At 40.0% G+C, this 12,455-nt stretch overlaps 1 protein-coding gene and 1 pseudogene across 1 annotated transcript; both read left to right on the top strand.

The window, feature by feature from the left end:
• The first annotated feature begins 684 nt into the window (after positions 1-684).
• Positions 685-1,614, top strand: LOC141572856 (olfactory receptor 7A17-like). The gene has a single exon (XM_088791721.1). The coding sequence runs from the start codon at positions 685-687 to the stop codon at positions 1,612-1,614; it is 930 nt and encodes a 309-aa protein (XP_088647847.1).
• Positions 1,615-10,908: 9,294 nt separating this feature from the next.
• On the top strand, positions 10,909-11,880 carry LOC141572812 (olfactory receptor 7A17-like; annotated as a pseudogene).
• Positions 11,881-12,455: the final 575 nt, after the last annotated feature.

Here is a 12,455-nt window from a genome sequence, read left to right as displayed (position 1 = left end):
TTCTGGGTGAGAAACACTGCTGGGAAGCAGCCTGAAAAAAATTATAATCAAGGTCCATCAGATACTCCAATATTCACTTTGACAGATCACTAAAGCCCATCTGCTCCAACAAAGGGTCTTTGCTTCTTCTAAGTACACACGCCCACATTTCCTTGCCTTTCTCTCACTTTCTTCACTGAGGTCTCTGTTCAAATGTCACCTTGTTTGGAGGACTTGATAAATGCCCTTGAAAAAAAAACACTAGTTACTGTCTTGTTTTACAGTTGCTTTCCTTTTCTTTATATGATCTGTCACCATATGAAATGTTATGTTTTTTATTATTAGCTTGCATATTATCTCTCCTTCATTGACTTCTATGAACTTCTGTTTTTCAGCGCTCTGTAGCCACAGACTAGACAGTACCTAAAACAGGGTGATCACTCAATTTATATTCCTGAAGTACATGAAGAATTTCTCATGAAAACTGTAGAATAGATGACACCTTTGGAAAGAAGCACACTGGGACAAAAAAATCCTAATCTGAGATGGCACAGGACCACTGGAAGGAACAAGATCCATAGAAAAATATTGAAATTAATCACTTGGCTGCAAAATATAAATTGTAGCATTGGAGCATCTGAGTAAAGTCTATTTGAGTGAAAATTACTCATGTGATTTTACTGTCTTAGAAGTCACGTCTTCCTCATGGAACCAGAGAATCTTACAAGAGTTTCAGAATTTGTTCTCCTGGGACTTTCAGAGGAGCCAGACCTGCAGCCCCTCCTCTTTGGGCTTTTCCTCTCCATGTACCTGATCACTGTGTTAGGAAACCTGCTCATCGTCCTGGCCGTCAGCTCAGACTCCCACCTGCACACGCCCATGTACTTCTTCCTCTCCAACCTGTCCTTTGTGGACATCTGTTTCACCACCACCACCGTCCCTAAGATGCTGGTGAACATCCAGACGCAGAGCAAAGTCATAACCTATGGAGGCTGCATCTCGCAGATGTACTTTTTCCTACTCTTTGCAGAGTTGGATAACTTCCTCCTGACCGTGATGGCCTATGACCGCTTCGTGGCCATCTGTCACCCCCTGCACTACACGGTCATCATGCACCCCCGGCTCTGTGGACTGTTGGTTCTGGGGTCCTGTGTCATGAGTGTCCTGAATGCCTTATTACAAAGCTTAATGGTGCTGAGACTGTCCTTCTGCGCAGACTTGAAATTCCCCCACTTTTTCTGTGAACTCAACCAGATGATCCAACTTGCCTGTTCTGACACCTTTCTTAACAACCTGGTGATGTATTTTGTAGCTGTGGTGGTAGGTGGTGGTTCCCTGACTGGAATCCTTTACTCTTACTCCAAGATCGTTTCCTGCATACGTGCAATGCCCTCTGCTCAGGGGAAGTATAAAGCATTTTCTACCTGTGCGTCTCACCTCTCGGTCGTCTCCTTATTTTATTTAACAATCCTGGGCGTGTACCTCAGCTCTCCTGCTGCCCACAATGCACACTCTAGTGCTACAGCCTCGGTCCTGTACACAGTGGTCACGCCCATGCTGAACCCCTTCATCTACAGTCTCAGGAATAAAGATATAAACGGGGCTCTGAAAAGATCCTTTGGGATGACAGTATAAAAGGAACAATCACCCTGAGACTGCAAAAGTGGCCTTGATTTCATGGCTCCAAGTCTAAAACCTCTCATTGTGATTCTTTAATCAGATTGTGTTTGCTTAATTTACTTCTTTTATTTATATCCTGGAATTTCCATTTATGTTCAACTTTTCTATAAAATTTAAACTATTTACTTTTTCCTTTAGAGTTGACTTTAAATTTTACTTTATGTTAGTTTCAGGTGTACACTGTAGTGGCTAGACATTTATATCATTTATGTAGTGACCCCCCCCCCCATTAGTCTAATACCCATCTGGCACTATACGTAGTTGTTGCAATATTATTTACTATATTCTGTATGCTGTCCTTTGATCCCTGTGACTGTTTCGTAACTAGCAATTTGTATTTCTTAATCCCTTCACTGTTTTACCCAGCCCCACAACCCTCACCTCTCTGGCAACCATGAATTGTTCTCTATAATATAAGTCTATTTCTGTTTTGTTTAGTTTTGTCTGTACATTCCACGTATAAGTGAGATCACACAGTATTTGTCTTTCTCTGTCTGACTTGTTTTACTTAGCATAATATTCTCCAGGTCTACACATGTTGTCACAAATGGTAAGATTTCACTCTGTTTTATGATCACGTAATAATCCATTGTACATATGTACCACCTCTTCTTTATCCAGTTGTCAAGTGATGAGCACTTAGGTTGCTTACATACTGGTATTGTAAATACTGTTGCAGTGAACATAGGGCTTCATATAACTTTCCTAATTAGTGTTTGGATTTCTTTGGATAATTACTAGAGGGGAATTGTTGGCTCATACAGCAGTCCCTTTTTTAATTTTTTGAGGAAACTCCATACAGTGTTCCATATTGGCTGCAATTTGCAATCCCATTGACAGCACATGAGAGGTCTTTTTTTATCCACATCCCGACCAGCACTTGTTGCTTGTTGCTTTACAACAGCCATTCTGACATGTGTGAGTTGGTATCTCATTGCGGTTTTAATTTGATTAGTGACTTCACCATCTTTTTGTACCTATTGTCCATCGGTGTGTCCTCTTTGGAGAAATATCTACTCAGGTCCTCTGCCCTTTTTTAAATGGGATTTTTTGTTGTTTTGAGGTTGAGTTGTATGTATTCTTTATAAATTTGGGATATAACCCTTATCCGATGTATCATTGGCGAATGTCTTCTCCCAATCAGTAGATTATCTTTTCTTTTTGTTGATAGTTTTTATTTCTGTGCAAAAACTCTTAGTTGGATGTAGTTCCTCTTTTCTATTTTTTGTGTTGTTTCCCTTACCCAAGGAGGTATGTATCAGAAAACAAATGTTACTAAGAGCAATGTCAGAGAATTTACTGCCTATGTTTTCTTCCAGGAGTTTTATGGTTCCAAGTCCTACATTTAAGTCTTTCACCCATTTTGAGTTTATTCTTGTATATGGTGTAAGATGGTGTTCCAGTTTCATAGTTTCCCATATATGTAAGTTTTCCCAACACCATTTATTGAAGAGACTGTCTTTACCTCACTGCGTATTCTTGCCTCGTTGTCAGAGACAAAGGACCATGTAAGTGTGGGTTTATCTTGGGTCTTTATTCTATTCCATTGAATTACATGTCTGTTTTCATGCCCGTACTGTGCTTTGTTCATTACTGTAACCTTGTAGTATAGCTTGATGTCAGGTAACATAACATCCCCAATTTTGCTGTTTCTCAAGAGTTCAAGTGGTTATTCACGGTCTTTTGTGGTTTCATATTAATTTTAAGATCATTTGTTCTATTTCTTTGAAAAATGCATAGTTAATATTTACAAAACAGTTGGATTTTTATAGAGTAATACTGAACTATCAGAAAGAGAAATAAAGAAAACAATCTCATTTATAATTGCATCAAAAAAATCCCTAAGAATAAATTGGACCAAGATGAGAATAGACCTATACTCAGAAAAGTACATGACACTGAAGAAAGAAATTGTAGAATATACAATAAATGGAAGCTTAAATGGTGGTATCGAAGAGGAGAAGTTAACATCGTTAAAATGTCCACACTACCCAAAGCAATCTATTGACAACGCAATCCCTATCAAAACACCAAATATCAATCAAGTACATTTGGAGATGTAATTGGCTTTATTAAGTGATTCATGAAAGAGGCAGCGTCCCTTCCAGCAACCAGAAGGGAACAGCCAGTGGTTGTATAAAATGGAAGGTTTTCATTGAAGAAGGTTGGGGAGAAGAGTTATTAAGAAAAAAGAAAAGACAACATGAATTTTACACCTGGGTTTTGGGGAGGAGAAAGGGAACAGCAATAATTTATCCTATAGATTCCCTATTCCTTCCATGGTGAATGGAGAGGGTCCATGTGATGAGCACTTTCACAGAAGATTCCAGACTGGTTGATTAAGATTACATTTCTAACAGAGGTTGAAACTGCCGAGAGGTCCCATATGAAATCAAAGTTTGGCTTCATGGCTTTTTAGCACCAGCGATGCCATTTTGTGCCTGTGATTTTCTCTTTAACTGTAGTATGGACATTTTATCAATATTAATTCTTCTAGTAATGGAGTATATATTTCCATATTTGATCTCCTTTCAAATGCATCCATTGCTGAATTAAAGGAGCCATTAAAAATTAAAAATACATAGCGCATGAATATATTAATAGATAATTATATATATAAATATTTATAATTAATATATATGTAATCAATGCATAATTAATTGCTTTCTTATATGATTATAAAAAATGCAATCAACCGGATCCTATTTCTGCATCTCTGATGGTGATATGGGCTGATGAAGCTAAATCAGATGGATGATGTTAGAATAAATACACTGTTTGGAAATAGTTGGAAAGTCTGAGAACTCTTACTCAGGTAAGGAGTGTATGTACATGTACATATATGCACATTTTTACCTGACTCTATTTCAGGTAACACACACACACACACACACACACACACACACACACCGTCACACAGACTCATTAATAATGTCACCTTTCATGTGAAGAAAACAAGAAAGAAATTTGGAGAAATTTAAAAGAATGAATGGTTAAATTAACATGAAACTAGAAGATTTAGAACTTTAGGCATATGGAGTTAAAGAAGAATGGTTGACCTTAATTTTAGTAATGAATACATTTCCTTTCTTAATACACAAAGGCCTGAGTCAGAACCACATTTATTTTATGCAATGGAGAATTGATTAGAGCAGCTCAGGGAACAAATTCTAAACCACCAGTGTTCTTGAACAATATTTAAAGGCAATGACAATTATTCCTGAATTTAAAAATGTATGAAACAAATAACCTTTTCATCTGTGGACAACTTCACATCTTTGAGACTCTTCAGTTTCTCAGTTGTGAAATGTGGATAATACAAGTATCTTTTCCATAGATATTTGAGAAGATTGAATGAGATAATCATTAAAAATAGCCTTATGGTATCTGACATATATTATGTCCCATTACATGAAGGCAATTATTATTCAGTTCAGGAGATGAACAAGAGTACTTAAGTGGTAATCAGCTTTCTTCCCAGAAGTTATGCAGGAATTTGGTAGCATATCAACTGGCCCTGGAAGGAGACTGTGAAAACAAACCAAATCACTTACTCCATGAGTCTGCTGAATTATCTGTTCAGAGAGGTCGTTACATGTGCAGGTTGGCACCAAGCAGTAGAATAGAAGGAACAGACCTGGAAGACAGACCTGATTACAATGCAGGTGCGTGTGCTGTGTGGCCAGAGCAGTGCAGGGCCACCATCTTCACTGGTGTGACACACGTCCGCCTGGAGTCTGTGATCCTAGGAGAGTATGAACGTATATAAAGTGCCTCGCATGTAGTCAGGCACAAAGTAATGGTTCTGAGATCATTACAAGCAGATTTTACAAAAATAACCCATATAAGGAATAACTTGAAAAGCAACCTCATGCTGTGTTCTAGATTCAAAGCCCAGAAATCGCATTCTGCTGGACATTGTTCTCTGCAGTCCTGGACTGAGCTCCCTGTTTGGTCATCAGGAGACCCTGCAAACCTTTAATTTTCTGTGAAACATTGTTAGGCTTATTGTACTATGTTTGCAAAGGCAGAATTTGGGGACAGTTTGAAACAAAACAAAAAGATACCATGTCATCAAACCCTCACTTTACCAGAAAACTAACGAGAAGAACCTTTTCTGAAAATTCTACTGTTTCCAGTTTTATTGAAATTTATCAAACACGAATCTGAACAATAACATTACTACATGCGGCCAGATTAGAAGTTATTTAGAAAAAACCATTATTCATGTTTTAAGCTTATTTATAAAACCGTTGAATCCTGTATAAACTGGTATGCGAATAATCAAGGCAGCGTTATTCATGTTACTCCAAAGAATGCATACTGGGGGGGAGAACAGGGGTGCCAAAAATGTACATATTTTAAGAGATGTTATCTCTGTATTACTTTTTGAAGGTGAATGAATTACAGAAGCAACGTGTAGTATGACCTTCGCTCAAAAGATGGCGTTAATCAAATGAGCGCTAGCGTCATTCATTGTGTTACTATTTTAATACAGTTTTTCCCTTTCTTAATGTGTATAGATTTTTGGGGGACCCTCTGTATGTCCACAAACTGGTGAGTAGATAAACAAAATGTGAAACATCCGTACAGTCGACTACTATTTAGCAATAAACAATAAAAAGTAATGAACTACTAAAAAAACAGAAAAAACAAAACAAAAAAAACTACTGAAGCTCACGGGATATACCGGTGGTGTGACGTAATTTTTCAACGTGTTTATTACGACAATGTTAAACATAGAGAAAAAGTGAAAGAATAGTACGGTGATCACCTCTATGTTCATCACCTTCATTTAACACATAACATTTGTATTATTTGCTTTCTCTGCATTACATTTCTGCAGGAAGCATTTCAAAGCACATGGTAGGACACTTCATTGAAATGCTACGCATGCATTGTTTCATTTCAACTTTCCTCTGTCAGCACTATTGGACTTGGGGACATATTCAAGAACTTCCATATATTTAATATTTAATTCACATTCAAATTTTCCCTGGGTAAAGTTTTGAGACAAAGTTCTGTTCCCGTGTTGGTAAAATTTTGTAGTATACAAAAGCAATCACCACAAGGATCTAATTTGACATCTGACTTGTGAAAAGTACTGAAGAAATACATGGGGTTACTGCCCTCAAGTTGCTGGAAGGAGCTCTGATGGGGCAAAAACACCCGTGTGCGACCCCGAGGTGAGAAACGGGCCTCGATGGAGGGCAAGCCCAACGTAGAGCTTCATTAGCAGCGGGTCTGCGTGCGGCTCCGTGTCTTCCTGCATCATCAGCGAGAGGGCCTTTGGGACTCAATAGGCAGAATGGGTGGCGCCAGCAAACAGGGAGTCACAGTCAAACTTGAGTGATATGTGCCTCACGTTCCTTTACGTGGCACTTAGTAAACGGTGATTTAAAACACAGCCCCCGTTTTCACAAAGGTCAATGTGGAGCTGCGGGGAGAGCAAGAATGTTCCTGAAATAGTAATAAAATTGGAGGAGAGGGCTCAGTGACGTAGGGTTAGGGTGGTGGAGAAACAGCCCAGCAACATCTGGGGATTTTGAAAGACATTTAAGGCAAAACTGTCCAACAGAACTTTCATCGAGGGACATATTCTATGTCTGTCTAATGTGGTAGCTGCTGTATTGACGCTAGTATGACTGGTGAACTGAATTTTAAATGTTATTTAATTTTAATAATAACTTTGAAATAGTCACAAGTGCCAGTGGCTGCTGTGTTGTATAGCATAGCTCTTAGCTCCCAACACAAATGTCCCTCAGGCCATTTATTTCCAAGAGGATTTCGGCAAGACTCACAGTGTTCACCAGACCAGCAGTACAAACGAGGGACAATAAAGCCCAATGTGGTTCACCTTCTATCCATCCCTGAGACCATTTTTCTAATACAAGTTCTGTTTTTAAAGATGTGTCTCTTCTCTACTAATGATCGTAGCAAAAATTATGAAAGCTGTTCTAAGTAAATACTGAACAGATGAAAACTTCATGTTTTGGGGAGAACCACTTTCCTAATTGAATTTGCCTTCTCAGGAGGCTGGTACCTTGTATGTTGAATTTAAAAAAAGCAGAACCAAGACCTATCACCTTTGAAGGCTTCCAATATTCATATCATGTAATTCTAATAAATGTGGTTAAGGCACAGAATACTCGGTCTAATGTCCTTTTAACACAGGGAGATCAAGACATGAAGAAATAAAACCCAAATTCACTTGTCTTCTAACCGGTCTCTGGGGATCAGGGATTCATTAGGAAAAATTTCCTTTCTGTTTAGTCCAGAGGCCCCGGGGGAAATCGGATGCTCAGCAGAGGGAATAAGAAGAGGGAACTGTGCCTGATGAGCAGATACACAGAGCGCTGTAACGCTCCTCTGTGCGGTCCCTCAGCTTGTACCACGTTGGTGGACAGGACCTGGGTGTTGTGTTTGACTCCTGAGCTGGCTGTGAACTGATGCCGCATACCTTCCTGCTGTCTCGTGTGGGGACAGAGCTTCAGTCTCCATCAATTACTCCTTCCAGGGAGTAATTCTAGCTTCCACACAGAGTCCTCACTCTCAGAGACCCCATCCAGGTGAGTCTGAGAGCCCAGCAGGTACTGAAGGAAAGGGTCAGAGAGGTCAGAAGCTGAGAACACTTACCTGAGTCACTGCGACCCTAACAGCCCAGCCAGGAGACTAGAGATCTCCGTGTCTGTGTTTTTGGGTTAGTAATGGATTTCTAACTGATTCATTTAATACATTAATAAGGATGCTTGAATCTTCCATAAAAGGACCATAGTTAACAATTAAGTGATGGGCATGGATGTACCGTTAGGTGACATTTTGGAATGAGTGAGATGCATAAAGTAGTTGCAGTACAGTGAAAACATATCTGAGGATTTTTGCTGTTTGAGGAGTGAGAGATAGAGTGTTAGCTGCGGAGGCCAGTGCACTGAATTTAAATTTCTAAAATGGAGTGTATTTGAGCATGTTTTGTATTCACTGGAAAGATCCAGGCCAGTGGAGGTAGGAACTACCTTGCAACAGCTGTTCATGAGACATGCATTGCAGTATCTTCTCTCATCCTGGGTATTCACATGAAAAAATTATTTAATAAGTCTGAAGAGGAATACTAAATTGTTTTCATTGCATTATTTCATTCTTGGTGAGGCTGCATATATTTTGGTTTGTTACTTTTATTTTGGAACAGTTAGTAAGAATTTCTATCCCATACTGAACTTTTCCCCCCTGGTGATCATTGTCTTCTAATTTTTAATGAAATTCTGTCATATGCATTGGAGTATAAATAGAGGATTGACCAAATTTTAGGCAAAGAGGACACAGTGTTGAAACAAAACACTTTGGTGGTGGAGAAATAAACGTAACCCGTTGTACCTTAAATCTTGATGCCACGAAAGCATTGTAGTCAGACCACGTTTACATTTATGCCATGAGGACTTCAGTGTACCTGCTAATGGGGTGGGATGTCTCCAGTGTGGTTTAAAGTTCTTTTCTACTTCATGTGGGTTTTCAATGTAAAATGCCCTCACCCAGGGGAAGCTAATGAATGAGTGGAAAGGCTTCAACTCAGTCCCCTCTGCAAATTTTATTGAATAAATGTCTGTATTAGATTCTATTGCTGCTGTAAAATATTCCTGTACTAGTTGATTAAAACAAACAAATATATGCTCTCACAGTTCTGGATGTGAGAACCCGAAATGAGTGTCATGGGCTAATATCAAGGTGTCTGCAGAGCTGGGTTCCTTTCAGAGGCTCAGGTGAAATGCTGTTTCCCTTCCTATTTCAGTTTGTATTCTGGCCACAGCCTTTCCTGGCTCAGGACCATTCCTGCGCCTTCAAAGCCAGCAGTTTAGCTTCTTCATCTTGTCTCTCGCTTCTACCTAGAGGACCATTGTGGTTACGTTCCTCCCACCTGGTTGATACTGAGTCATTTTTGTATCGTCAGCTGGTCAGCAAGCCTGTCCCAATTCCACTGTAATCCTCCCTTGATATAAAAATATCAAATGCAAAGGTACTGGGGATTGGGTGTGGACATATTTTGGAGGCCCTTATTCTGATCACTACGAAGTTTCTTAGAAGTGTATTATTATACACTCAGAGGCCCTCATATAAGAGAAATGAATGCAGAATATATCATAGTTTCTGGAATGAGTGGCTACGCAATTGCTTTAAATGTTGTTACATGCAAGAAATACTTGATTCAGAAAACCTGAAACTGCCTGCCCCTGACTCTGACACAGGACCTCACCTTTCTACTCAGAGCGTGGGCCACAGACCAGGAGCTGCAGCATCAACACTCCCGGGAGCTGGTTAGAAATGCAGACTCTCTGAGCCCCCAGGCCCTGCTGACTCAGATTCCGCATCTGGTAGGAGGCTGTTGATCGTAGGTACATACAGGTTGATGTGCTGGTCTTGACTAGGTTTACTCACCTTCTCGCTGTTGACTTGTGGGATGAATGATGGTTGGGTGTGGGTGCTTTCCTGTGGACTGTAGGTGTTATCAGGATTCCTTCAGGCAATGCCAGGTACCCCAGGCACAGCATCATTTCTGGGCGAGAAACACTGCTGGGAAATAACCTGAAATAAATATAATCAAAGGTCCTTCAGATACTCTGATATTCACTTTGGACAGATCACTAAAGCCCTCTGCTCCACCCCAGGGCCTTTGCACTGGCCATTCGTTTTTCCAAGTACACACGCCCAAATTTCCTAGCATCTCCCTCACATTCTCCCTCACAGAGAACTGAGGTCTCTGTTCAAATGTCACCTTGTTTGCAGGACTTGACTAAATGCCCTTGGAAAAAAAATACAACTAATCGCTACCTTGTTTTACACCTACTTTCCTTTTCTTCATATGATCTGTCACCATATGAAATGTTATATATTTTTATTATTAGCTTGCATATGTTTTATCCTTCATTGACTTGTATGATCTTCTGATTTGCAGCACTCCAATACTCACAGACTAGACAGTACCTAAAACATGGTGAGCTCTCAATTTATATTCCTGACATACATGAAGAATTTCTTATGAAAACGGTAGAATACATGACACCTTTGGAAAGAAGGAGAACGGAAAAAAGTTCCTAATCTGAGATGGCACAGGAAAGCTCTAGAATGAATAAGATCCATATAAAAGTATTGAAATTAATCACTTGGCTGCAAAATATAAATTGTAGCATTGGAGCATCTGAGTAAACTCTGTTTGCATGAAAATTACTCATGTGATTTTCCTGTCTTGGAAGTCACCTCCACCACATGGAACCAGAGAATCTTACAAGAGTTTCAGAATTTGTTCTCCTGGGACTTTCAGAGGAGCCAGACCTGCAGCCCCTCTTCTTTGGGCTTTTCCTCTCCATGTACCTGATCACTGTGTTAGGAAACCTGCTCATCGTCCTGGCCGTCAGCTCAGACTCCCACCTGCACACGCCCATGTACTTCTTCCTCTCCAACCTGTCCTTTGTGGACATCTGTTTCACCTCCACCACCGTCCCCAAGATGCTGGTGAACATCCAGACGCAGAGCAAAGTCATAACCTATAGAGGCTGCATCACACAGATGTACTTTTTCCTACTCTTTGGCACATTGGATAACTTCCTCCTGACTGTGATGGCCTATGACCGCTTTGTGGCCATCTGTCACCCCCTGCACTACACGGTCATCATGCACCCCCAGCTCTGTGGACGGTTGGTTCTGGCGTCCTGGATCATCAGTGTCCTGATTTCCTTGTTATATAGCCTAATGGTGCTGAGGCTGTCCTTCTGTGCAGATTTGCAAATCCCCCACTTTTTCTGTGAACTCAACCAGATGATCCAACTTGCCTGTTCTGACACCTTTCTTAACACCCTGGTGATCTATTTTGTAGCTGTGCCAGTGGGTGGTGGTTCCGTGGCCGGGATCCTTTACTCTTACTCCAAAATCATTTCCTCCGTACGTGCAATGTCCTCTGCTCAGGGGAAGTATAAAGCATTTTCTACCTGTGCGTCTCACCTCTCGGTCGTCTCCTTATTTTATTTAACAGGCCTAGGAGTGTACCTCAGCTCTCCTGCTACCCACAATGCACACTCTAGTGCTACAGCCTCGGTCCTGTACACAGTGGTCACACCCATGCTGAACCCCTTCATCTATAGTCTCAGGAATAACGATATAAAGGGGGCCCTGAAAAATCCTTTCGGATGAAGTATAAAAGGGACAATCACCCTGAGACTTAAACAGTGCCCTTGATTTCATGGCTCTAAGTCTAAAACCAGACATCGTGATTCTTTAATCAGATTGTGTTTGTTCTTCTTTTGTTTATAATCTGGAATTTCCTTTTCTTTGAGTTCAACTTCTATATATGACTTTTAAAAATTATTTATTTTTTTACATTATAGTTGACATTCAATATTATTTTACATTAGTTTCAGGTTTATGCCATAGTGGTTAGACATTTATATAATTTATGTAGTGATCTCCCCATTAGTCTAGTACCCACCTGGCACTATATATAGTTTGTGCAATATTATTTTTATGCTGTGAATATATACAATATTCTGTATACTGTGCTGTACATCCCTGTGACTGTTGTGTAAATATCAATTTGTATTTCTTAATCCCTTCACTTTCTTTACACAGCCCCACAACCCTCACCTTTCTGGCAACCATCTGTTTGTTCTCTGTAATTATGAGTCTGTTTTGTTTTATTTTTCTCTTTACATTCCACGTATAAGCGAGATCATATGGTATTTGTCTTTCTCTGTCTGACAGTTTTACTTAGCATAATACCCTCCAGGTCCATCCATGTTGTCACAAATGGTAAG

This window comes from Rhinolophus sinicus, chromosome 15 (assembly GCF_057876585.1).
Source record: "Rhinolophus sinicus isolate RSI-liver-muscle chromosome 15, RSI-T2T, whole genome shotgun sequence".
NCBI lineage: Eukaryota > Metazoa > Chordata > Mammalia > Chiroptera > Rhinolophidae > Rhinolophus > Rhinolophus sinicus.
Note: the sequence above shows the minus strand (reverse complement) of the source record. Positions and strands in the feature narration are given on the sequence as shown.

Excerpts from the sequence above, each read along its gene's own strand:
- LOC141572856 (XM_088791721.1), top strand. The coding sequence starts at position 685 with ATGGAACCAGAGAATCTTACAAGAGTTTCAGAATTTGTTCTCCTGGGA.